Source organism: Pieris napi, chromosome 8 (assembly GCF_905475465.1).
Source record: "Pieris napi chromosome 8, ilPieNapi1.2, whole genome shotgun sequence".
Lineage (NCBI taxonomy): Eukaryota > Metazoa > Arthropoda > Insecta > Lepidoptera > Pieridae > Pieris > Pieris napi.
In genome coordinates this window covers 11,914,836-11,942,626 of record NC_062241.1, presented here as the reverse complement: position 1 = coordinate 11,942,626, position 27,791 = coordinate 11,914,836, and the positions used below count along the sequence as shown (strand labels likewise).

The 27,791-nt window shown below is 34.0% G+C and overlaps 3 protein-coding genes across 5 annotated transcripts; all 3 read left to right on the top strand.

Moving 5' to 3' along the window:
- The first annotated feature begins 1,004 nt into the window (after positions 1-1,004).
- On the top strand, positions 1,005-11,606 carry LOC125052063. 3 transcript variants are annotated; one of them, XM_047652726.1, is made up of 4 exons: positions 1,005-1,180; positions 3,256-3,411; positions 4,019-4,160; positions 10,943-11,606. In XM_047652726.1, the coding sequence occupies exons 1-4, from the start codon at positions 1,094-1,096 to the stop codon at positions 11,098-11,100; spliced, it is 543 nt and encodes a 180-aa protein (XP_047508682.1). In that variant the 5' UTR covers positions 1,005-1,093; the 3' UTR covers positions 11,101-11,606. The 3 variants fall into 3 exon arrangements, with proteins under 3 accessions (XP_047508682.1, XP_047508681.1, XP_047508680.1); XM_047652725.1 differs by lacking the exon at positions 10,943-11,606 and adding an exon at positions 5,244-5,841; XM_047652724.1 differs by lacking the exons at positions 1,005-1,180; positions 3,256-3,411; positions 4,019-4,160 and adding exons at positions 8,124-8,306; positions 8,939-9,094; positions 9,641-9,782.
- Positions 11,607-13,853: 2,247 nt separating this feature from the next.
- LOC125051973 lies at positions 13,854-19,311 on the top strand. The gene is made up of 4 exons (XM_047652620.1): positions 13,854-13,983; positions 15,529-15,684; positions 16,220-16,361; positions 18,931-19,311. The coding sequence occupies exons 1-4, from the start codon at positions 13,897-13,899 to the stop codon at positions 19,086-19,088; spliced, it is 543 nt and encodes a 180-aa protein (XP_047508576.1). The 5' UTR covers positions 13,854-13,896; the 3' UTR covers positions 19,089-19,311.
- Positions 19,312-22,073: 2,762 nt separating this feature from the next.
- On the top strand, positions 22,074-26,723 carry LOC125051971. The gene is made up of 4 exons (XM_047652614.1): positions 22,074-22,248; positions 23,616-23,786; positions 24,975-25,122; positions 25,747-26,723. The coding sequence occupies exons 1-4, from the start codon at positions 22,162-22,164 to the stop codon at positions 25,908-25,910; spliced, it is 570 nt and encodes a 189-aa protein (XP_047508570.1). The 5' UTR covers positions 22,074-22,161; the 3' UTR covers positions 25,911-26,723.
- Positions 26,724-27,791: the final 1,068 nt, after the last annotated feature.

Here is a 27,791-nt window from a genome sequence, read left to right as displayed (position 1 = left end):
ATGTATAACCTCTTGGATACTTGAATATACTTGGACCGATAAAACACCGCGTTCCGATCTAGCAAGTTATCGGATCGATAAAAATCGGATGCCAGAGTAGTGGAGAAGTACGTATGTACTGTCTTGAGTTTCTAAGGGTCGATTCGACCAAACTTCAATTTATACACGAGTAACTATACCAAGAATAATCTATTCCATGATTTTAATCTCGAGTAAATAATCGTTTGTCCACGTAATCGATAGTATAATTGTGCTAGGAATAACAATACGCGAATAGCAAGAGAATGGTGAACGAAAATAAAACTCGGCAAATAAATGTTGTTCTACAACGGGACAGTGTAAGAGCATACATCATGTCAACTCGATTTTGCCGTATTATAGTGTGAAAAAGTAGCTTTTAACAGGTGTCAAACGACAATAAAAAGTTTTTATTTCTTGTTTGTTTGAGGCTTTCGTCTAAAAAGGAACTTCTGTTGAGCCCAGTTGAATTTCATTCTAATATTATAGAAAATAAAAAACCTAAAAACAAATAAATAAATAATAAATTGTTTAAACGTTTCATTATACAATACTAGACTATTAATTTAGAGCGTTGCGTTGACTTGAAATTAAAACACAGAATACATATTTCTGAAATGACAGAAATCAGCTGATTGGACTGCCTGACGCTATTAAATTATTCTAGGAATAGCTGTTATTCCGTGCGAAACGGCGGTATTGTAGCAATTCCCGAATAAGCCCACTATTCTTAGAATTTGTAGTTGGTAAAACGTAAAATTGATTTACTTTCGATTAACTGACGATTTATTCTAAGATTAAGATTTACTCTTGTTTGGTTGAATCGACCCTAAATCGTATCGGTAATTAACGTTTGCCGGACAGGAGCAGTGGAGAAACGGCCTTAGGTTGGAGGAAACACCGTCCTTCCTGCACTAGTGATTAAGCCACGGTCAAATAGTAATAATTAATTGTTCATATATCGTCACTATCTGAAATCCGGAGCGTGGGCGAATAATTGATACTCAGCCCACAATTCATTCAGCAACATTCGTCGGAGTTGTACATTTATTATAATTAGAAACAAACTACAAAGATGATTATCGAAGTACCGCTTTGTCAAAGATGCTGCTTTTGCCTGCCTCTTCGAATGGGTATTATCGCGTTCGGATCCATTAATATTGTAAGTACTATTTTAAAAGTATTATTTGTGTCCAACACGTTAAATAATTGTACAATTAAAAGGTATTTCGCTTGCCCATGCTTTTTTATCTTTAAATTCGTTTTAACTAATCGAGTATTACAAATCGGCTATGCTTACGTATTACAGATATATTATTGATAAAAAAACTACCATAATAAATGATCTACGATATGTAATGTTGGATTCTGAATATAACTATATTTTTTTTATTATATATACTAGCAGACCGGCCAAGCGTTGCTGTGGTTAAGGTTTTTGTTATATTACATAGTAGCGGAAACGGTAGGAGAACACCAGTCATGGGGACCACCATGCTTTTTTGGTGGTTATGCCAGTAAATTGTAACTTATGTGAAACTTTGGTACTTTCAACACAGCGCCATCTGTTAGAATTGTGACTATCAAATAATAAACAAATATGTTGCAATAAAATAATATTGCGGGTATAAATTGAGATGTTAGCTATCCCATCTTTTAAGTTGGATTAAACTACACACGGTGTGCAAATTTGATTGATATCGGTTCAGTAGTTTAGGAGTCCATAGCGGACAAACAACGTGACACGTAATTTATAATATATATTAAGATTTTCTAGGTTTCTCTTAATCGGAGGTATTAAATAACTTACGTATATGTACAACTTAAGTAAATGGTATTGGTAACCCGGATCAATACACACTACTACCTATTTCTTTTAACAATTTTTGTATAGCATTTACACCAAATTCCAGAAAGCTTTTAAGTTCGTCTGTGTAACTTTTATTCCAATAACTTGTTCAGTGTTATACCTGTCGTATCCATAGAATAGTCGGTTAGGTCATGTAACACCGTCCCTTCAGCTGTAATGCTACAAAGACAGGCAGCACTTTGTCTAATCCTGAACCTGTAAAGATACGACAAGAATCTACCGTGAACTGTCAACATCTGGGAAATCAAACCCGTTGGTTTTATTTGTTTAAAAAGAAAAGGCTGAATCGACGTTTAGAAGGAATAACTTAGCTATTTATTCATAATATAAATATTGCAGTTCGCGTCTTAGAATAGGATTTGTCTCAGATTAAAGGCAGATTTACATTATCTTAGTGTGTAATCTTCTTTAAATTATAATCAGATGCCTATTTATTACTATTTTAAGAAAACTTATATATACCTGAGTGACCTTAAAAAAAAAATTTAGCCTTTAGATGGGCTAAAATTTTCGTATTTCATAGAGAAGTAAGGAAGGGGATGACAGGTCTGGGCGTTACTGCATACGATTTTTTGCGTTTTCAGAGAAGATTTACTATGGTAATATATATATATTTTTTTACCATAGGAAAGTAGAGATTTCAACGAACTGAAAGCACATCAACTTTTTGAAAAAAGCTGAAATTTTGACGTCAGAATTTTCGATTGAAAATTAGGGTTTTTTTTCGATATTAATTCAAAATAAGGGAACAAATAAATATTTTTAATCAAATAAATTACAGTGTATTTGGGACATAGAAAGGTAAGTTTTCACCAAATTTCGTTAAAAAAAAAATATTTTTGTTAAAGATAAAAATAAAAAACCCAAAACTTGGTTTTTTGAATTTTTCACATAAATTTTGAGGTTATGTGAAAAATGTGTGAAAACCAAAGTTTTAGATCTTTTTATTACCTCCAACTTTGCCATTTAACTTTCTTCGATAGGACTTGAAGTTTTGCCGGAAATCGAGATAAACCGTTTTTTACCCTTAAAACTCCCCCCCCCCCCTTCCCCTTCCCGACCTCAGATCGATCGTAATTTATTTTTCCTTTCATTTTGGTCATATTCCCCTGCTTTTCTAATGGGTTTCATCCTACTGTAATTTTTTTCACTTTTTATTTATTTTAAAGGCTATCTGCACTGGTCTATATCTGGCATGTACAGAAATATAACACAATTGACATAATTAAATAAAAAGGAGGGAAACCAGCGGCCTAATCGCTTTCGAGCGATCTCTTCCAGGCGACCACTCCGGGATAGCTTTAGTCTTATCGATTAATATATGAAAGCTTTGTTTTGTTTCGTTTTAAAGTTCGCAATTGTTTTAGCTTTGGTCGACTTTAATGACAGTCACCATGATTTACAAGGACCATACCATTCTTCGTATACACGGGACGGTGCTAGACTGGGGCGAACCTACAGCTTATATTGCCAGAATTATCGATATAGTGATAAGCGCGGTCTTGGTTGTTGGCGGCTATAAGGTAATGAGTAAACATTTTACCGTTTTCGAGTAATAGTACATGTGGTGTAGCAACAAAACTGAATATTTTGAAACTGTGTCGTCAGTAATTTCAGATGAAAACTTATTTTGAAAAGTGAAGCAAACTTCGCAGAGTAATATACATAATTATATAAAAAAAAAATAAGTAGCGCTACAACCTTTTCAGGTCTGGGCCTCAGATTTCTGTATCTGTTTCATGGTCATTTGTCAATCTAATAGGCAAGTAGGTGATCAGCCTTCTGTGTCTGACAAACGCTGTCGACTTTTTGGGTCTAAAGCTATCGGGTTTTCTCACGATGTTCACCATTCACCGGTCGTGCGAATGTTAAATGCGCACATAGAAAGAAAGTCCAATTGGTGCACAGCCGGGGATTGAACCTACGACGTCCGTCATGAGAGTCGCACGCTGAAGCCACTAGGGCAACACTGCTCGCACAACATATATTATAATTGTTGAATATTTTAATTAAAATTTAATTCATGCTTAATTAATGTATACAATTAAATTTCTACTCAAGAGATAACTCAAAATGTCGAAGTCAAAGACGTTTTAATTCAAGCATCTTACCTGGAGCTTTTTTTTTCAGAATCTGACAGTCTGTCTCAAAGTATTCTTCTACTATACATGTTTAACAATACTAGCCATATTCGTTATCCAGATATATGCCTTAGCTAAATTATTTTCCTACAATTTACTAATTGAGACAGGGTTGTTCATCATCAGTACAAGTAAGTTAATAATATAAAAACTAAAGTACAATTATTACACCAATTTTAAAGAAGTAGGTACAGAACGTCGACAGAGTTGAAGCATCTAGCACAGGACACGGCTTCATGAGACTGACAGATATTCTCAATGTAGGCACCAAGAGAAAAACAAAAGAACTGCCTTGCGATTCTGTGACTCACTTTTCGAACTCTCACTGCGGTTTTCGCAGCGGCGCGGCGGTCGCGCTCAAATCAGTCGTGAAGCATTCATCATTTTACGAGTTGGCATCCTGATAAGGAGACTTGTAGTTTGTTGTTTCGTTCGAAAAGTGAGTTACAGAATCGCAAGGCTGTTCTGTCATTTAGCGTAAATATTTGACGGATACAGACAAAAGAGCAGTTTAGTAACAATATTATAGAAGTGACTATGATTAAGAACGGAAATGTTAAAATAAACATAAGCCCTTTATGATTAATTCAAAACAAAAATTTAAATAAATTATTACAATTAGGGAAGTATATAATGTGAAATAGAATCTACTGATTGAGTTCAAGACTTTCAAATTATCTAGAACTTAGCATTAAATGATGATAGTCATAGTACCTAACGATTTTACAAATTTTCATGGTAGAGGCTGTGAAGTTTGTGCCGCTCTCGCCTTTACAATTGTTATGTAAAATTACACCTAAATTTTTTGGGTTTGATTTTTAAGCACAAAAATGTACACAAACCAGTTCACAGCCTCCAACCAGTAGTAGGACTGACACGTATAGGGGAAAGAGGGAAGAAGGAACTATACATTTCTACATATTCTGCAATTTCGCTCTATTCACTTATACAAAGTGTAAGCTAAGGGTGTAGGGGTGGATTACTGGTGGAGGGGGGGCTAACAGATTTACTCTACAATATAAAAGTTTGCTACACCAAATGTTCAATGACAAGGAATCGACAAGATTTAAATCCGTCACTGGATAATCACACTATTATTAGATACAGTTTTAACTACAGTACACATCTGTCTCTTTTTGTCACACCGTAAACTCACATTGAGAGAAAGAGTTAAAATATTATCGGCGTTATTTTAATTTATGTTTTTTTTTCAGTTCTTCATGTGTACCTACTACTGCAAATAAACAGTTTAATAAACAAAATAAACAAAAGTACATCCGAAACTGGATATGATAATCAGTTGGGTGAATTTGGTGCGAAACACGTTGAAATTAAAAATGGTTCCACCGATGCTACTGTACACATCGAATGAAGCAACGAGAAGTTATTATCATCTGAAATATAAGTACAGATTTTTTTACGGTACACATATTTACTACTGCAACTCCCAAAGTCGTTTAAAACATCTAAAATTAAAAGATTATTTAGAGTCACAACCTAGCGCTGGTATGTAAAAAAGATTTGAATTTGACACAAGGGAGCGTTAAGTCTCCTTTAAATTAAAATTAAATAAAATATTATAAAAGTTTAACCTGTTGAATTAAAAACCTTGACTTTAATTATTGAATGTATCTAAAACTGTATCTACTCTTGTGGCTTTTTAACTAAATAAAGAAATACATACTAAAATTAAGGTTATATGGTAAGAATAAAAGGAAATTAATGAGATGGAAACTTATTAAAAAAATTAGCTTTTTCAAGTCTAGTTTTAATTGCTTTTTCTACAGTATTTACGGAATTATGAATTATTAAAACGGCATAATATAATACTTGTATGTTATTGTTATATATTAATGAATATGAATAAAGGTATTATTTTTATAAATACTATTTTTAATCATCCCCTAAGTTCTAGCCATATGAATTATCAAGACTACATCGAAATCAAGGTTCGTTTTGTGATCGGGCAACGAATATTGTCACAAAATCTAGATTTTTATTTATTCAACAAAATATGCTACAATTACAGATAACTGCAATGCTGTAACTACATGTACATCATGTACATGTATATCACATATAAAATAATACATACCTATAGAAAAAAAATCGTTAAACAGTAATAGATTACAATATTAAAAAAAAAATCTTTAAGTATAGGAGCCAGTATAGGACGCAGACCTTTAGTCAGTTTTTGACTAGTCTAGCCACTGTCTGTCGGCCCTAAAACCATTAATTTCGAGATTTTGAATATGTAGTTAGCGGTCTAAGGGTAAGGAGAAGGCTGATGTCTATAAGTTTTTGACGGTAAGCTTTACGCTACACTTTTTTCTCATTTTCTTTCCTTTTTGACACCCGATGGATGTCTTCCCTCCAATTGCATAACGAGAGAGCAAACTCCTTCCTCAAAGGCCGGCAAACCATTAAAATGGGTGTCTGTGGGCGATGACTGCTCGTTATCCGGTGGTATCGTTTGCCTCCTAAAAACAAAACGAGTCCTTACGTCTGCCGCACATGCGTCAAAAATGTATTGACATTTGACAGAAGGGCGTTACAGTTTTTTTCTTCTAGAACAGGGGGCAACCGGGCAGGAGGGTCGCCGCCCATGGACACTCTCAATGCCAGAGGGCTCGCGAGTGCGTTGCCGGCCTTTTAAGTATTGGTATTTTTCTTGAAGGACCCTAAGTCGAATTGGTTCGGAAATACTTCAGTTAGCACTAATCCAGAAAAGCACTTCAACAGTGCAAGTCAAGTTGGTGGTTTCACTACAGATCCTTAATCAAAATAAATAATCGTCAAATTTATAAAAGTTAATTAATTTACGTTTATTTATTTATTTTTGTAAAAACTAATACTATTTCCATATAAGGAGTGGTGTATCTTCTGGAGCCTGCTGGTTGGTCGTAAAGATTTATATCGTGGAAATTGTGGTCTTGGAATAGTTATATATAAATAATATATTTTATTTCATTAACATTAAATACTAATTTAGTGCAATATCAGATTGGCTTATGGTGTTTTTTATTATCAATGTATAAATTTGTGATTTCATTATTTTTAATTAAAATTACGAATAGTAACGATTTAAGTTTTAAAATATTCGCTCCAGCTCTGAAAATTCCTATGTGATTACACTGTTAGTAAAATAAATTGTAAATAAAACAAAATATAATAAATCGTTTTAGTCGTATAATATTTATTTCTTTTTAACGCCTGCAGCTATTATGACAGCAATTTACTCGGTAAGCCAACACAAAAGAGATTTCCATTTAATATAATAATAATAATTTATTTATTAAAGCAGACAATCATAATAAAAAGATTATTATTGTTTAAGTAACAATACTGTGCTGAATATTTTATTAGGTTAGTTAAAATTACCGCACAAAAAATCACCTTAACAAAAATGGGCCCAAACTATACATATAGCGAATTTAAACATTGATCGCTTTATTGAGGTAATCATAAAATGAGCGTAGGAGATATATTTTCTCAACTGCCTTATCTGAAGAAGTCCTGATAAATGAAAGTCTCTGACTTTAGAGGGTCTACTCTCCCGCTACTATCTGTAGAGTACTTAGACTGAAATTAACATTAAATAATTAATTCCTCTTATACTTTATTCGATATCTTGTGTTTTACACAGTATTCATGCAACATAATATAGTCTGATTATATTTTTTTTTTTTTAGAACAGGGGGCAAACGTGCAAGAGGCTCACCTGATGTTAAGTGTTACCGCCGCCCATGGACACTCTCAATTCTAGAGGGCTCGCGAGTGCGTTGCTGGCCTTTTAAGATTTTGTTTTGTTTATAGATTAACATCAGTCAATCTTCTATTCCCTTTCATAGATACCTCCCCATTATAAGTCTGTTCTCCTTTTTCACCTAAACCTTACGGTGTAGCAAAATCTATAATCCGATGCTTAAAATCACTACGATGACGTCATACCATGAAACGCACTTACGAAGTATTTCCGAAGATTTATATTTATGACCCGTTAGGTTGGAGGAAACACCGCCCTTCCTTCACTAGTGATTAAGTAATGGTCAAATAGTAATAATTGTTCATATATCGTCACTATCTGAAATCCGGAGCGTGGGCGAATAATTGATACTGCCCACTATGGATTCATTCAACAACATCGGTCGGAGTTGTACATTTATTATATTTAGAAACAAACTACAAAGATGATTATCGAAGCACCGCTTTGCCAAAGATGCTGCTTTTGCCTGCCTCTTCGAAGGGGTATTATCGCGTTCGGATACTTTAATATTGTAAGTACTATTTTAAAAGTATTATTTGTATCCAACAAGTTAAATAATTGTACAATTAAAAAGGTATTTCGCTTGTCCATGCTTTTTTATCTGTAAATTCGCTTTAACTAATCGAGTATTCATATCGACTATGTTTACGTATTACAGATATATTATTGATTAAAAAAACTACCATAATAAATGATCTACGATAATGTTCGATTCTCAATATAAATATTTTTTTTTATTAAATATATTTTCTAAGTTCCTCTTAATCGGAGGTATTAAATAAAATACGTATATGTACAACTTAAGTAAATGGTAGTGGTAACCCGGATCAATACACACTACTACCTATTTCTTTTACCAATTTTAAAAAAGCTTTTAAGTTCGTCTGTGTAACTTTTATTCCAATAACTTGTTCAGTGTTATACCTGTCGTATCCATTGAACAGTCGGTCAGGACATGTAACACCGTCTCTTCAGCTGTAATGCTACAATACATTAATTGACATAATTAAATAAAAAGGTGGGCAACCAGCGGCCTTATCGCTTTCGAGCGATCCAGGCAACCACTCCGGGATAGCTTTAGTCTTATCGATTAATATATGAAAGCTTTGTTTTGTTTCGTTTTAAAGTTCGCAATTGTTTTAGCTTTGGTCGACTTTAATGACAGCGTTCATGATTTTCACGGACCATACCATTCTTCTTATACACGGGACGGCGCAAGACTGGGGTGAACCTGCAGCTTATATTGCTAGAATTATGGATATAGTGTTAAGCGTGGTCTTAGTTATTGGCGGCCATAAGGTAATGAGTAAACATTTTACCGTCTTCGAGTAATAGTACTTATGGTGTAACAATTGTATTTGTTTAGTACAAAACTGTATATTTTCGAAACTGTGTCATCATTAATTTCAGATGAAAACTTATTTTGGAAAGTGAAGCAAAGTTCGCAGTTTAATATATAGTAAAAAATAAATCAGTAGCGCTACGAACTGTTTAGGTCTGGGCCTCAGATTTATGTTTCGTGGTCATTTGTCAATCTAATAGGCAAGTAGGTGATCAGCTTCCTGTGTCTGACAAACGCTATCGACTTTTTGGGTCTAAAGCTCTAAGCTTCTCACGATGTTCACCGGTCGTGCGAATGTTAAATGCGCACATAGAAAGAAAGTCCATTGGTGCACAGCCGGGGATCGAACCTACGACGTCAGGGATTAGAGTCTCACGCTGAAACGACTAGGCCAACATTGCTCTCACAACAATTGTTGAATATTTTAATTAAAACATAATACATGCTTAATTAATGTATACAATCAAACTTCTACTCAAGAGATAATTTGATTTTTTTTTCAGAATTTGACAGTCTGCCTCAAAGTATTCTTCTACTATACATGTTTAACATTACTAGCCATATTCGTTATCCAGATATATGCCTTAACTAAATTATTTTACTACAATTCAGCAATTGAGACAGGGTTGTTCATCATCAGTACAAGTAAGTTAATAGTCTAAAAACTAAACACCTAACGCCATTATAACAGAAGTACAGAACGACTGAGTTGAAGCATCTAGCACAGGACAACGCTTCATGAGACTGACAGATATTCTCAATGTAGGCACCATAAGGAAAACAAAAGAACTGCCTTGCGATTCTGTAACTCACTTTTCGAATTTTAAGAATTTTAAATTATCAGAACGCCAAATCGTAAAATGACTGCTTCACGACTGATTTGAGCGCGACCGCCGCTGCGAAAACCGCAGTGAGAGTACGAAAAGTGAGTTACAGAATCGCAAGGCTGTTCTGTCATTTAGCGTAAATATTTGACGGATAAAGACAAAAGAGCAGTTTAGTAACAATATTATAGAAGTGTCTATGATTAAGAACGGAAATGTTAAAATTAACATAAGCCCTTTATGATTAGTTCAAAATAAAAATTTAAATAAATTATTACAATTAGGGAAGTACATAGTGTGAAATAGAATCTACTGATTGAGTTCAAGACTTTCAAATTATCTAGAACTTAGCATTAAATGATGATAGTCATAGTAACGGTTTTACAAATTTTCATGGTAGAGGCTGTGAAGTTTGTGCCGCTCTCGCCTTTACAATTGTTATGTAAAATTACACCTAAATTTTTTGGGTTTGATTTTTAAGCACAAAAATGTACACAAACTAGTTCGCAGCCTCCAACCAGTAGTAGGACTGACACGTATAGGGGTTAGAGGTATACATTTCTACATATTCTGCAATTTCGCTCTATTCACTTATACAAAGTGTAAGCTAAGGGTGTAGGGGTGGATTACTGGTGGAGGGGGGGCTAACAGATTTACTCTAATATGAAAGTTTGCTACACCAAATGTTCAATGACAAGGAATCGACAAGATTTGTTGCAGACTTCTATCTGTAAAGCACCAGCAAACGTTAAAATCTGTTTAATTTCTATGCGGTAGCAAAAATTCGCTCCCCAAATATCTGCCGCCATAGGCTCCAGCCTAATCAAACCTGCTAGAAATCCGTCACTGGATAATCACACTATAATAGATACAGTTTTAACTACAGTACACATCTGTCTCTTTTTGTCACACCGTAAACTCACATTGAGAGAAAGAGTTAAAACATTATCGGCGTTATTTTAATTTATGTTTTTTTTTCAGTTCTTCATGTGTACCTACTACTGCAAATAAACAGTTTAGTAAATAAAATAAACAAAACTGCATCCGAAACTGGATATGATAATCAGTTGGGTGAACTTGGTGCGAAACACATTGAAATTAAAAATGGTTCCACCGATGCTACTGTACACATCGAATGAAGCAACGAGAAGTTATTATCATCTGAAATATAAGTACAGTTTTTTTACGGTACACATATTTACTACTGCAACTCCCAAAGTCGTTTAAAACATCTAAAATTAAAAGATTATTTAGAGTCACAACCTAGCGCTGGTATGTAAAAAAGATTTGAATTTGACTCAAGGGAGCGTTAAGTCTCCTTTAAATTAAAATTAAATAAAATATTATAAAAGTTTAACCTGTTCAATTAAAAACCTTGACTTTAATTATTAAATGTATCTAAAACTGTATCTACTCTTGTGGCTTTTTAACTAAATAAAGAAATACATACTAAAATTAAGGTTATATGGTAAGAATAAAAGGAAATTAATGAGATGGAAACTTATTAAAAAAATTAGCTTTTTCAAGTCTAGTGTTAATTGCTTTTTCTACAGTATTTACGGAATTATAAATTATTAAAACCGCATAATATAATACTTGTATATTATATATTAATGAATATGAATAAAGGTATTATTTTTATAAATACTATTTTTAATCATCCCTTAAGTTCTAGCCATATGAATTATCAAGACTACATCGAAATCAAGGTTCGTTTTGTGATCGGGCAACGAATATTGTCACAAAATCTATATTTTTATTTATTTAACAAAATATGCTACCATTACAGATAACTGCAATGCTGTAACTACATGTACATCATGTACATGTATATCACATATAAAATAATACATACCAATAGAAAAAAATCTTAAAACAGTAATAGATTACAATATTAAAAAAAAATCTTAAAGTATAGGAGCCAGTATAGGACGCAGACCTTTAGTCAGTTTTTGACTAGTCTAGCCACTGTCTGTCGGCCCTAAAACCATTAATTTCAAGATTTTGAATATGTAGTTAGCGGTCTAAGGGTAAGGAGAAGACTGATGTCTATAAGTTTTTGCTTACGCTACACTTTTTTCTCATTTTCTTTCCTTTTTGACACCCGATGGATGTCTTCCCTCCAATTGCATAAAGAGAGAGCAAACTCCTTTCTCAAAGGCCGGCAAACCATTAAAATGGGTGTCTGTGGGCGATGACTGCTCGTTATCCGGTGGTATCGTTTGCCTCCTAAAAACAAAACGAGTCCTTACGTCTGCCGCACATGCGTCAAAAATGTATTGACATTTGACAGAAGGGCGTTACAATTTTTTTTCTTCAACCGGGCAACCGGGCAGGAGGTTCGCCGCCCATGGACACTCTCAATGCCAGAGGGCTCGCGAGTGCGTTGCCGGCCTTTTAAGTATTGGTATTTTTCTTGAAGGACCCTAAGTCGAATTGGTTCGGAAATACTTCAGTTAGCACTAAGCCAGAAAAGCACTTCAACAGTGCAAGTCAAGTTGGTGATTTCACTACAGATCCTTAATCAAAATAAATAATCATCAAATTTATAAAAGTTAATTAATTTACGTTTATTTATTTATTTTTGTAAAAACTAATACTATTTCCATATAAGGAGTGGTGTATCTTCTGGAGCCTGCTGGTTGGTCGTAAAGATTTATATCGTGGAAATTGTGGTCTTGGAATAGTTATATATAAATAATATATTTTATTTCATTAACATTAAATACTAATTTAGTGCAATATCAGATTGGCTTATGGTATTTTTTATTATCAATGTGTATAAATTTGTGATTTCATTATTTTTAATTAAAATTACGAATAGTAACGATTTATGTTTTAAAATATTCGCTCCAGCTCTGAAAATTCCTATGTGATAATTACACTGTTAGTAAAATAAAATGTAAATAAAACAAATAATAAATCGTTTTAGTCATAGAACATTTATTTCTTTTTAACGCCTGCAGCTATTATGACAGCAATTTACTCGGTAAGCCAACACAAAAGAGATTTCCATTTAATATAATAATAATAATTTATTTTTTAAAGCAGACAATCATAATAAAAAGATTATTATTGTTTTAGTAACAATACTGTCCTGAATATTTTATTAGGTTAGTTAAAATTACCGCACAAAAAATCACCTTAACAAAAATGGGCCCAAACAATACATATAACGAATTTAAACATTGATCGCTTTATTGAGGTAATCATAAAATTAACGTAGGAGATATATTTTCTCAACTGCCTTATCTGAAGAAGTCCTGATAAATGAAAGACTCTGACTTTAGTGGGGACTACTCTCCTATCTATCAAGAGTAGATTAACCTAGACTGAAATTACCTTTACTTAAATTCCTTATATACTTTTATACTTTATTCGATATCTTGTGTTTTACACAGTATTCATGCAACATATAGTCTGATCAAATTTTTTTTTATAGAACAGGGGGCAAACGGGCAAGAGGCTCAACTGATGTTAAGTGACCGCCGCCCATGGACACTCTCAATTCTAGAGGGCTCGCGAGTGCGTTGCTGGCCTTTTAAGATTTTGTTTTGTTTATAGATTAACATCAGTCAATCTTCTATTCCCTTTCATAGATACCTCCCCATTATAAGTCTGTTCTCCTTTTTCACCTAAACCTTACGGTGTAGCAAAATCTATAATCCGATGCTTAAAATCACTATGACGTCATACCATGAAACGCACTTACGAAGTTTTTCCGAAGATTTATATTTATGACCCGTTAGGTTGGAGGAAACACCGCCCTTCCTTCACTAGTGATTAAGCCATGGTCAAATAGTAATAATTGTTCATATATCGTCACTATCTGAAATCCGGAGCGTGGGCGAATAATTGATACTGCCCACAATGGATTCATTCAACAACATCGGTCGGAGTTAAACATTTATTATATTTAGAAACAAACTACAAAGATGATTATCGAAGCACCGCTTTGCCAAAGATGCTGCTTTTGCCTGCCTCTTCGAAGGGGTATTATCGCGTTCGGATACTTTAATATTGTAAGTACTATTTTAAAAGTATTATTTGTATCCAACAAGTTAAATAATTGTACAATTAAAAGGTATTTCGCTTGCCCATGCTTTTTTATCTATAAATTCGTTTTAACTAATCGAGTATTCATATCGGCTATGTTTACGTATTTCTGATTATTGATAAAAAAAACTACCATAATAAATGATCTACGATATGTAATGTTCGATTCTCAATATAACTATATTTTTTTTATTATATATACTAGCAGACCGGCCAAGCGTTGCTGTGGTTAAGGTTTTTGTTATATTACATAGTAGCGGAAACGGTAGGAGAACACCAGTCATGGGGACCACCATGCTTTTTTGGTGGTTATGCTAGTAAATTGTAGCTTATGTGAAACTTTGGTACTTTCAACACAGCGCCATCTGTTAGAATTGTGACTATCAAATAATAAACAAATATGTTGCAATAAAATAATATTGTGGGTATAAATTGAGATGTAAGCTATCCCATCTTTTAAGTTGGATCAAACTACACCCGGTGTGCAAATTTGATTGATATCGGTTCAGTAGTTTAGGAGTCCATAGCGGACAAACAACGTGACACGTAATTTATAATATATATTAAGATTTTCTAGGTTTCTCTTAATCGGAGGTATTAAATAACTTACGTATAATGTATATGTACAACTTAAGTAAATGGTAGTGGTATCCCGGATCAATACACACTACTACCTATTTCTTTTACCAATTTTTGTATAACAATTCCAGAAAGCTTTTAAGTTCATCGTGTTACTTTTATTCCAATAACTTGTTCAGTGTTATACCTGTCGTATCCATTGAACAGTCGGTCAGGACATGTAACACCGTCTCTTCAGCTGTATTGCTACAAGGACAGGCAGCACTTTGTCTAACCCTGAACCTGTAAAGATACGACAAGAATCTACCGTGACCTGTCAGCATCTGGGAAATCAATCCCGTTGGTTATATTTGTTTAAAAAGAAAAGGCCGAATCGATTAGAAGGAATAACTTAGCTATTGATTGATAATATAAATATTGCAGTTCGCGTCTTAGAATAGGATTTGTCTCAGATTAACATAATCAAGCCTAGAGTCAGACTCAGATATTGATAGAACTACATCGAACTTGCATAAGTCGGGATCTGCCCTGCGATTCTGTAACTCACTTTTCGAACTCACACAGCGGTTTTCGCATCGGCGGTCGCTCTGAAATCAGTCGTGAAGCAGTCATTTTATGATTTGGCATTCTGAAAAGGTGGGAGCTTGTAGTTTATTGTTTATCAGAATGCCAAATTATTATTACTTATTTCAGAGCGACCGCCGATGCGAAAATCGCTGTGTGAGTTCGAAAAGTGAGTTATAGAATCGCAGGGCAGTATCTGGCATGTACAGAAATATAACACAATTGACATAATTAAATAAAAAGGTGGGCAACCAGCGGCCTAATCGCTTTCGAGCGATCCAGGCAACCACTCCGGGATAGCTTTAGTCTTATCGATTAATATATGAAAGCTTTGTTTTGTTTCGTTTTAAAGTTCGCAATTGTTTTAGCTTTGGTCGACTTTAATGACAGCGTTCATGATTTTCACGGACCATACCATTCTTCTTATACACGGGACGGCGCAAGACTGGGGTGAACCTGCAGCTTATATTGCCAGAATTATGGATATAGTGTTAAGCGTGGTCTTGGTTTTTGGCGGCCATAAGGTAATGAGTAAACATTTTTTCGTCTTCGAGTAATAGTAGTTGTGGTGTAACAATTGTATTTGTTTAGTACAAAACTGTATATTTTCGAAACAGTGTCGTCAGTCATTTCAGATGAAAACTTATTATGAAAAGTGAAGCAAACTTCGCAGTTTGCTTCAATATATATAAAAAAATAAATCAGTAGCGCTACGAACTGTTTAGGTTTGGGCCTCAGATTTATGTATCTGTTTCGTGGTCATTTGTCAATCTAATAGGCAAGTAGGTGATCAGCCTTCTGTGTCTGACAAACGCTGTCGACTGTTTGGGTCTAAAGCTATCGGGTTTTCTCACGATGTTCACCGTTCACCGGTCGTGCGAATGTTAAATGCGCACATAGAAAGTCCATTGTTGCACAGCCGGGGATCGAACTTACGACGTCAGGGATTAGAGTCGCACGCTGATGCCACTTGGGCAACACTGCTCGCACAACATATATTATAATTGTTGAATATTTTAATTAAAACATAATACATGCTTAATTTGATTTTTTTTTCAGAATTTGACAGTCTGCCTAAAAGTATTCTTCTATTACACATGTTTAACATTACTAGCCATATTCGTTATCCAGATATATGCCTTAACTAAATTATTTTACTACAATTCAGCAATTGAGACAGGGTTGTTCATCATCAGTACAAGTAAGTTAATAATATAAAAACTAAAGTACAATTACACCATTCAGCACAGGACAACGCTTCATGAGATTGACAGATATTCTCAATATTGCCAAGAAGAAAACAAAAGAACTGCCTTGCGATTCTGTAACTCACTTTTCGAACTCTCACTGCGGTTTTCGCAGCGGCGGTCGCGGTCAAATCAGTCGTGAAGCAGTCATTTTACTAATATTTGACGGATAAAGACAAAAGAGCAGTTTAGTAACAGTATTATAAAAGTCTCTATGATTAAGAACGGATATGTTAAAATAAATATAAGCCCTTTATGATGAGTTCAAAACAAAATTTTTAATTAATTATTACAATTAGGGAAGTGTATAGTGTGAAATAGAATCTACTGATTGAGTTCAAGACATTCGAATTATCTAGAACATAGCATTAAATGATGATGGTCATGGTAACGAATTTACAAATTTTCAAGGTAGAGGTTGTGAAGTTTGTGCCGCTCTCGCCTTTTACAATCCAACAATTTCTTGGAAATTGCACCTAAAAAGGTTTGATTTTTGAGCACAAAAGGCACAATAGGGGAAAGAGGGAAGAAGGAACTATACATTTCTAAATATTCTGCAATTTCGCTCTATTCACTTATACAAAGTGTAAGCTAAGGGTTTAGGGGTGGATTACAGGTGGGGGGGGGGCTAACAGTTTTACAATATGAAAGTTTGCTACACCAAATGTTCAATGACAAGGAATCGACAAGATTTGTTACTGTTTGATTTCTATGCAAAAGCAATTCGATCCCCAAATATATATATACAAATATCTGCCGCCCTAGGCTCCAGCCTACTCAGCCTGCTAGTAAATCCGCCACTGGATAAATAAATAATAAAATAAAAATAAAAAAGCCTTTTTATTTCTTGCAAAAGAACAGAGTTAACTTAATGCTATTTTTACAAATATATTTTTAAGAAAGTAAATTAAACAATTATTATTAATATTATTTTTTCCTAATTTTTGTATCTATTGTATGTAGGCCTCCTCCAGGGATCTGGATGTATCTCGATTTTGGATGAGCTGCATCCAGCTCAAGCCAGCCGTTTGAGCAATGTCGTCCGCCCATGTCGTGAGCGGTCTTCCTCTGTTTCGTTTCCCAATAGGGCCACCCCACCTGGTCACCCTTATGGTCCATCGATCGTCAGAGAGTCTTGCTACATGACCTGCCCATCTCCATTTAAGCTTTAGAGCATAGTTTAGGGCATCAGTAGCTTTAGTACGCTTCTTATTTTTGAGTGTCTTATTTTATTAATTTTTCTAATGTTAAGCATGCTCCGTTCTAGGCCCCTTTGACAAGTTCTGATTTTTCTTTTTATCTTCTCTGTATATTTCCAAGTCTGGCAAGCATATGTTAGACATGGCAAGAGACAGCTTGACATGGCTTTGGTTTTTGGTTTTAAGTGTTACTGGCATATTGCTTTTAAAAATTTCCTTTAGACTCCAGAACTTGTTCCAAGTATCTTGAATTCGCCTTTCAATTTCTAAATAGTTGTTGTCCTTTTCAAAGCTGATTTGTTTTCCTAGGTAAACATAATTGTTTATATATTTCAGAATTTCTCTATCAACCGATACTGTCTTTTCTATACTGTTTGTCATTAACATTGTCTTTGTGAGGTTCATCTCTAGACCTACCTTCTTGCTAGCCGCATTTAATGATTGAATCATAACTTGTAATTGTGAGCTTGATTCGGATACAAGCACTAAGTCATCAGCAAAGCGCAGGTGACTCAGGTATTTTCCGTTAATATTAAGGCCGCTTGTGCCCCAGTCTAGATTTCTTATTATCGACTCGAGGATGGCAATAAACAGCATAGGTGATGTCGGGTCGCCTTGTCTCACACCTCTTTTTATGGGAAAGCTTGGGCCGACTTTCTCTAGTTTGACTCTGCCCGTGTTGTTACTATATATACACTTTAATATTTGTATATACTCCGTCGCTACCCCTTGCTCCGTTAGTGCTTTCCAGATGCTTGCATGTGAAACGGTGACGAATGCTTTTTTGTAGTCGATGTAAGCGATATAAAGTGCTCGGTGTCTCTCTTGGTATTTTCTAATGAGAAGTTCCAGAGTGTGGATGTGGTCTACAGTTGAGAAACTCTTTCTGAATCCCGCTTGGTCCATTGGTTGTTCTGCATCTAGTATGATACTTATTCTTCGGTTTATAAGAGATGAGAATAGTTTGTATAAGCACGGTAGTAAGCTTATTATTGGTCTATAATTTGCAACATCACATGGGTCGCCCTTTTTATAAATCAGTATTATATCTGACTCTGACCATTGTGTCGGTGTTTTAGCATTTTCCAAAATACGGTTGAACAATTGAGTTAGCGGTACTGCCAGTAATGACTGCACTGATTTTATAGACTCGTTTGTGATGTGGTCTGAGCCAGGAAATTTGTGCCACTGGATAATCACACTATTATTAGATACAGTTTTAACTACAGTACACATCTGTCTCTTTTTGTCACACCGTAAACTTACTTTGAGAGAAAGAGTTAAAACATTATCGGCGTTATTTTAATTTATGTTTTTTTTTCAGTTATTCATGTGTACCTACTACTGCAAATAAACAGTTTAATAAACAAAATAAACAAAACTACATCCGATACAGGATATGAGAATCAGTTGGGTGAATTTGGTGCGATACACATTGAAATTAAAAATGGTTCCACCGATGCTACTGTACACATCGAATGAAGCAACGAGAAGTTAATATCATCTGAAAAATAAGTACAGATCTTTTTTTACGGTACACATATTTACTATTGCAACGCCCAAAGTCGTTTAAAAGATCTAAAATTAAAAGATTTTTTAGAGTTACAACAGTCACGACTCTTTAAATTAAAATTAATCAAAAGATTAGAAATAATTTAAATTAAAAAAGTTTAACCTGTACAATTAAAAATCTTGCCTTTAATTATTTCTCATTTTCTTTCCTTTCTGAGTCCCGGTGGATGTCCTCCCTTAGAGATAAGAGCTCTAATTGCTTAAAAAGAGAGCAAACTCCTTGCTCAAAGGCCGGCAACCCACTAAGTGAGCGATGACTGCTCCTTATCCTGTGGTGTCGTTTGCCTCATAAAAAACAAAACGAGTCCTTACGTCAGATTCACATACGTTAAAAAGTGTATTGACATTTGACAGAAGGGCGTTGGTGTTTTTTTTTCTAGAACAGGGGGCAAACGGGCAGGAGGGTCATCTGATGTTACGTGATACCGCCGCCCATGGACAGTCTCAATGCCAGACGGCTCGCGAGGCGTTGCCGGCCTTTTAAGTATTGGTACTTTTCTTGAAGGACCCTAAGTCGAATTGGTTCGGAAATACTTCAGCTAGCACTAAGCCAGAATCGCACTTCAACAGTGAAAAACAAACCTTAATACTTAAAATAAATACTTTTTTAACCCTAAAGAATTTATGTAACACTTAATGTAAGAGAATAATAATAAATATTTATTTATTATAAATTTAACTGTGCCACTTTATTTTTTACACAAATACAGTATTTACAATTTTCTTAACCTATAAAGTAATAATAAAAATAATTAAAAATAAATAAAATTAAAATTAAAAAAAATTTAAAAAGTTTGGTCCCTGTGGCAGTGTACCTTTAACGCTGGCAACATTTCCTCGCTGTATTGCGAGACTTATTCTTTGAGCCAGGAAAGTGCCAGCTCTGCGGTCACCGGTACTATCTACCAGGCGCCAACTTAAATCTTTAATAAGCGCCTGTGCACTTGAACCCCACGACCCAAGAATATATTTAAATACAGATACATTATCCATACATACGTACATAATATATTTTACGATTGTTTATCTCCATTGGATGAGTCGAACTACGTCGAATTGATAAGAACATAATCAAAACAAAGTTACAACAACAAAAACAAAGTATCCAAAAGTTCCAGGAACTAAAGTCGAAACGCAATTGGATTTTACGTTATTTTTTCTAACCGGAAATGCAAAAAATCCAGTAAAACATCAGCCGATCTCAGTAATTTTTTTAAAATATCTTTAGTATGTTAATTTCTCTAAATAGGGTTTATGCTATTGCAAAGTCGAATCATTTATTTCAATTAGGATTATTAAAATGCTCTTTTGAAAGTCAAAATTACAAGTTATGTTATAGTTTTTACAATATGTTGTATAGGGGAGACCGGGTACAAAAGTAACGGCGGGTCGAAAGTAACAATTGCTCTCTAGATTCATCCAATGGGCGAAAACAGCTTCGCCGCCGTCAGGCGATAGCTGAGAGTGCCCCCCTCACTTGTAGTTAGTCGCCACGTACTCCACGCACTGTTAGGTTGTGTGAGAGGATACTATGTGTTTTTACAAACCAAAACTAAGTTTTTCGATATTTTGTTATTTAATGTTTACATAGTCGTAAAAGGATGGTAGTAATCTGAATGTTTGCATATCTATTTTTGATTAGATTGATTGTACATTGTTTAAATTTGTTTTTGTTTAGCACGTTCCGTTTTTAAGTTATATTTCATGTTTCAACAAAAATGAGGAAGGGTACAAAAGTAACATAGTCCTATGGATACACAAGTAACAAACAAACCTAGCAAGATTGTTGCTCAAAAAGGAACTAAACAAGTAGGTGCAGTAACCTCAGAACGTGGAAGATTTGGAACTGTTGCTGTTGCCATTAATGCTCAAGGAGGACACATTCCTCCTTTTTCGTATTCCCATTTAAACTATTCCAAGACCATATGATTCTTGAGGGTCCTGTTGGTTGTGCCGGAGCTGGCAATGCTAGTGGATGGATGCAGAATGCAGAACTTTTACTTTTTAAATAAATAATTGTTGATTTAACATATAATATTGTATTAATTACCAACCTCTTCGTCTTGTTACTTTCGACCTGCCTACGTGGTCGAAAGTAACAACTGATGATTTTTTTTTAACTCTCTGTTTTTCATATAAAACACACCATAGTAAAATAAATCGAGCTGCTAATGTAAAGAACATAAACTGAATTTATATATGGTTATATTAATTTAATGACAATATTAAAACCTAGCCACAAATCAAGTGTGAAGTACAAAGTGTTACTTTTGTACCCGGTCTCCCCTACATTGATTTGATAATTATATGTGAATACCATTTACCTAGAATAAAAAAACTACTATACTAAGATAAAATAGGCGCATGGTGTTATAAAAATCATTGCAGCAGAGAGTTAAATTAGGAAAAAAGCAAATATAAACCTTTATGACTAGTTTAGCTAGCAGTCAAATTTGTCTAGTTTGATTGTTCTATGGAGCAGGACCAGCATGTTTCCAAGCATTTTTATCTGGATTATAATCCTCAATTTACAGTATAAAGCATCGTTGAGAAAGTTGGAACCCACTAAATTTCATAATTCGTCATAACAAAATACCAATATGTAAATACACTCGACTGGGATCACACACAATAATTTCTGCGTCACTTTCATACCAATTCTTCTTAAAGAGAAGCAAGTTTTGCACAGGAACTGAATTCAGGATTACAGTTTCAACAGGACCTCTATCATCCCTCTAATCGCTAGAGGCACTAAAAAATTAAAATCTTGGTGCCAAGTTTAAAAAATGCTTAAGTAAGGCGAGACGGAAATGGCAGTATAGTGAACAAGATGTTATAGGAATTGGGCGGTACTGAGTCTCTGTAGATAATTTAACAACGTCAGTCTTTATTAGATAAGTGGCACTTCGTGGCAGTTTACAATCGGGAGTGCGCACGCGCGGTTTATTAGAATAAAGGGAAAAAATTTAACAGGGGATATAAAATGTTCTGTGAAATACCGGATTTAGGTCGATGCTGCCTCTGCTTGCCTTTGAGGCAAGGTATTTTGGCGTTTGGATATATTAATGTTGTAAGTATGTGTATACATAATTACATATATCGGAATAGGATGTATGATATGGATGAATAGAGACTCAAAAACATACATACACTTTCTCGCAAATTCATTTTTTTTCTAAAAAGATTTTAAAGAGATTTTTGTTTGGTAATAAATAACGCCCAAATATCAGCTTGCACTTTAGTTTTTTTTTAATTTTTTTTTAATAGAACGTGTCCTGGAACCTGATGTTAAGTGATACCGCCGCCCATGGACACTCTCAATGCCAGAGGGCACGCGAGTGCGTTGCCGGCCTTTTAATAATTTAATAGTTGTCAATTTACTAAAGAAAATAAGTATACGACAGTTATATAGCTAGTTATAAATATTCATTTGAAGTCACAGATATTATTATATTTCCGCGTATGATTTTTCACTCTGATAACCTCTAGTTGTTTGGTTCAATGTTATGTTCTGATTATATAAAAATATTATTCTCAAGTCGCTAAATTGAATATCGGTAGAATAGAAATTGCTTATTCAATGGTTGATCGACTGTTCATTACCTCGATGTATTGCGATACTTATTCGTTGAGCGAGGAAAGCACCAATTCACCGGTACTATCTACCAGGCGCCAACTTAAAGCTTTAATTAGCGCCTGTGTACTTGGACCCCACGGTCCAAGGGTCCACAAGAAGGGGACAAAATCGAAGTTGGAGGAAAGGCTCAACAAAATACTAAAAAAAAAAAAATATATATATATATATTCTAAATTTGTAAAAATTGGAACGGGCTTTATTATTATTATTATTAAATATTCAACGATGCGATTCGTGCAATAGTTTTTTTATAGTGTCATTAGCTTACCCGGCAAACGTCGTTTTGCCATGTATATTACGAGTATGTCTAGGAAACATTTTTTTTGGTTCAATAAAAATAACCAGGTGCATATTATCTACAATAATAAAAAATAGGGATTGACCGTAGAGGGGTGAAAATTAGGAGTTGTATGTATTTTTGTATGCTGTATCATAAAAATATAAAAGCAAAAAAATTCTATAATTTTTTTTTGGTTGAACACCCCCTTATCACTTAGAGCTTTGAAAGATCGATAGTAGCCGATTCTCAGACTTACTGAATATGCATAAAAAAATTCATAAGAATCGGCCGAGCCGTTTCGGAGGAGTATGGGATCGAACATTGTGACACGAGAATTTTATAAATTAGATTATAAAATAGTACTGTTCACACAGTTCAGCTTAAGAATTTTGTATCTGTATATTAAGAGATCGGTCTATGCGTGACACACACCATTGCTTCTGTGTGAAAAATCCACAGCCTGACTTGCCTAATCATAAGCGCTTCGAACGTTTTACTTACCCTAAGATTTTTTTTTCAGTTATTTTCGGTGTTCATGACTGGAGTGTACAGTTATACGATACACAGTGGATTTAATGAAACTATGTTGATGTATCACGGTTCGTTGATGCAAGTGGATGATGAGATCTGTCTTGTTTTCTACATTTTTGACTTTGTTTTTGCGTCGGTACTTGTCTATGGTGGACATACGGTAAGAATTATACTAATTATGGATACCGGCAAACATCTTGGACAATTGTCCTTGCCTGCACAGAAGCGAAGTGTGTGTGTATGAGTACGATGCGCAAACTTTCCCCCACTCCCTTGTTTAATGCTTAAGAAGTATGCCGGTATCTGTACACGACTCACTGAATAAGGCATACAAGTGTTGGCAAGAAACAAAATCCGAAAAATAATGAAACTGGTCATTTGTCATGGCCATATCTGGATATGGACATATTTTTTTTTATAGAACAGGGGGCAATGGGCAGAAAGCTCACTTAACTAAAATTATTTAAAGGTGAAAGTTGTCATGATATTACAAATCATTTCTCAAATGACAAAAAATAAATAAAATAAATCAGTGGCGCTACAACCTTTTTAGGTTTGGGCCTCAGATTTCTGTATTTGTTTCATGATCATTTGTAAATGTAACAGACAATTATCAGCCTCCTGTGCCGGACTAACCGATCGAATAATTGGGTCTAAGGCAAGCCAGTTTCCTCACGATGTCTTCCTTCATCGTTAGAGCGAATGATAATAATAAAAGAAATCTTAATTCGGAAACAAAATTAAATTTATAACACTACAATAGCGCTTATTTAGGGACGTTGTTAGACTGCCACAATCCTGTAAATGATCCACTTTTTCAATTAACCAATTCGCAACACGACTTGTATGATTACCGAAAAGGCTTGGTAAGGAGGAATTTAAAATATTTCTTCAATGCCCTGTGCAATGTCAGTATAATTGCACATAACTATCGTACTCTTCTATCACTTTCTGTTAAATTGAGATTACGTTGTGAGGAAAAGAGACACGATTTATTATATATGACGGATTTATTTTTAAGAATAAGGGGATTAATATTTGCAATGGCATTTTTTTATGTAATAGGAGGTAGTGTGAAATTTATAATAATTTGTAATTTATCCATAATTAGTTTTGCGTGCCTTGCACCTGTTTCCATTGTGTTGTTATAAAATTAAAATTAATTAGTTTATTATATTTGTGTTTCTAGATTTTGATTTGTTACAAAAATGGTTTTATGTGAATAATCCTACAACACGATTTTCTATAACGCGATATATTGTATTTTATAAAATTACTAAACTTGTTTTAAATCTTTAAAATCAATAAGTATTTTTTTTATTTTGCCTATCATTTATTTGTTTTTCAGAAAAACACCAGACTACTAAAAGTGTTCTACTATTACGCGATGACAACACTGCTTACTACTATTATATTACAAATTAATGGTGTCTTTTCATCTTATTATCCAGTCAGCTTCATATTTGAGACATGTGGATTATTTCTTTTTGGACTTTGTAAGTAAAATTTTATACATGATACTTTAATTTAATTAAAAATAATATTTTCCGGCAAAAACAACCACTGAGTCACAATCTATAAAAAAAAAGCCTACTAATACCTATATGATTAAAAATTATTTAATCATATAGGTAACATACTATACACTTATGACTCGTCAGTAAAGAAATACATTTTAATGCTTCTAATTTTACATTTACTGCCAGTTCTCAGAGAAGAACTGGCAATAAACTCTCCGCCACTCTTTTTAATCGCCATTTTTTTTACACAACGTTTGCAAGGAGCTGCAGCCATTGCACCATGTTCCACATGACATATCAAGTAATTAATAATAATAACATGAAAAAACAAAAAAAAAACAAAGACTTGTCCTCTATCAGCATGAGGCATGGTGAAATAGGAGCACGCGCTTACATTCTCGTGGGAACCACACGCAAACACATAATCGAAATAACCAAGATCACCGCATACACGAATTCAAGTACGACCATTCACCACAAGCAGCACCCGTTCATGAGCATGACGCATGGCCAGCCATCGGCCCCCTCGCGTATAGATAATCCTAATGACAAATGTCAAATACTATTTTGTTTCTACACATAGTTTCAAATCCTTTTCAGGTCTTCACCTTTATTTGATATTCCTGGTGAGAAGCCTCCTCAAGAAATTGGAGATATCTGGTCAGTCATACGAAAATCAGCTGCATCAAATCGTCAATGGCGAAATTAAAGTAGATACCAACGGCGTATACCCAAGCACTGTGCTATCACACGAGACTGAATAAATTTAAGAATACGTTTTATTAATCTTCATTCTATGGATATGGGCTAAAATTTCAAAAGATTATTTTTGAATATATAATATTTTTTCTCTTAATTATAAACGTAATAGAATCTATTGAAATATAATAATATGTCTATAATAATTAGCTAATTGATTCTTATAGTATGTTAATAAAAGTTTTAGTTATTGTAACCATTAAGTTAAAAGTAGCAACAATTTTTCTTAGTCGGAGCTATACCTATACAAAGAATCTGTAGACATTAAATAGTATTAGAAATAGGAGGACAATCGTGTTCTTAATAAATGTATATTATAGATGAAAACAAAAATACAGAATAAATTTTGTAATATTAAAAAAACACTACTTTAATCTGTAATCTACTTAAAAAAACTTATTACTAAATTTCTTTAAATACCGTCTTTACCGAAGTACTAGGAGGTAAGAATTTAAAATGGTATGTGTGTGCGATTAGACATGCATGTTCACGAACGAACAAATACATCCCGGCAGCGTTTCGTCTTTTGTTTTACATTCGCACTAGTCTCTGTTCATCAAAGCGTAAATACTACGTGACAGAAAGAGACAATAATTTCAATTTACGTTTATGATTCTTAATATAATTATTGAACTTTCTTTTCTCACTTTTAATTCTCATAATATTGTTATATTAACGATATCTTTTAATGTCTAAAAAGGCCCAAAGGCTGTGCTAAACTTAATTGTACATAGTCTAGGCATAATATTCGTGTTAATGTTTTAAGTTACCAACACTTGCTTGAGCTGTGATTGTTTTTCTAATAAATATTTTTTATATTGAATGTTTTATTTACTAAACTTAATGTGTGACTGATTAATCGTAATTAAAAATTCAATTCTACTTGAATGTTATGTCTAGAGTAAAGACGTATTTTATAAATTTATATTTTTTGAGAAAAATCGTTATAAAATAGTCGAAGACTTCTCCAGGTATACTTCGTACGTCCCGAATAAACAATTATATATTCTATTATATTTCTGTTTCTAAAACGGCGGTTTCCTCTGTCTGTTATTATAAATTTGACGATTATTTAAATGATCATAATCCTTGGGATTGATATGCTCCAGTTCAAACAATTCAAACAATTTGTATGTCAAAACTTGGCGATTAAAAGAGTCGCGGAGAGTATCTGGCCAGTTCTTCTTGCCGCTTTACGCCCTTGACTTGCGAACTGGTAGTAAATTTAGTATCACCGTTGATAAGTGTACTTGGTTACCTTTGTGAATAAAGTTATTTTGAGTTTAAGTTTGAGTATTCATTGCGCAAGGTAAAAAAAATTGGCGAAGATACGGACTCAAAGTTGAAAATTATAATCTGAGTGTAAAACAACACTACAAGAATAGAAAATCCTAGCTAATGTGGCTTTAACAGGAAAGAGGAATAAATGGAACCTATTTAAATACCATCAAGGTAATCTAAGAACTATTTTTATGGTATACGTAATAGATTTAAAATTCAGGAAAACATGGGAACTTTTGCGATACGATGCATGCAATTATAAGTTCTTTTTTTTTCTTACACATACATACTTTAAACATTTGAAAGACTCAACTCACTTTTCGAACTCTCACAGCGGTTTTCGCAGCGGCGGTCGCGCTCAAATCAGTCGTGAAGCAGTCATTTTACGATTTCGCATTCTGATAAACAATAAACTACAAGCTCCCTCCTTATAACCGCTGTGAGAGTTCGAAAAGTGAGTTACAGAATCGCAAGGCTGCACACTCACGTCGCCATTTATAATTTATACTGTAGTCTATATTTTGGCCCTATATTATTAATATATATATATTATTATTATTATATATATAATAGCTATACACTTATGATATCATAAGGGTTTTATT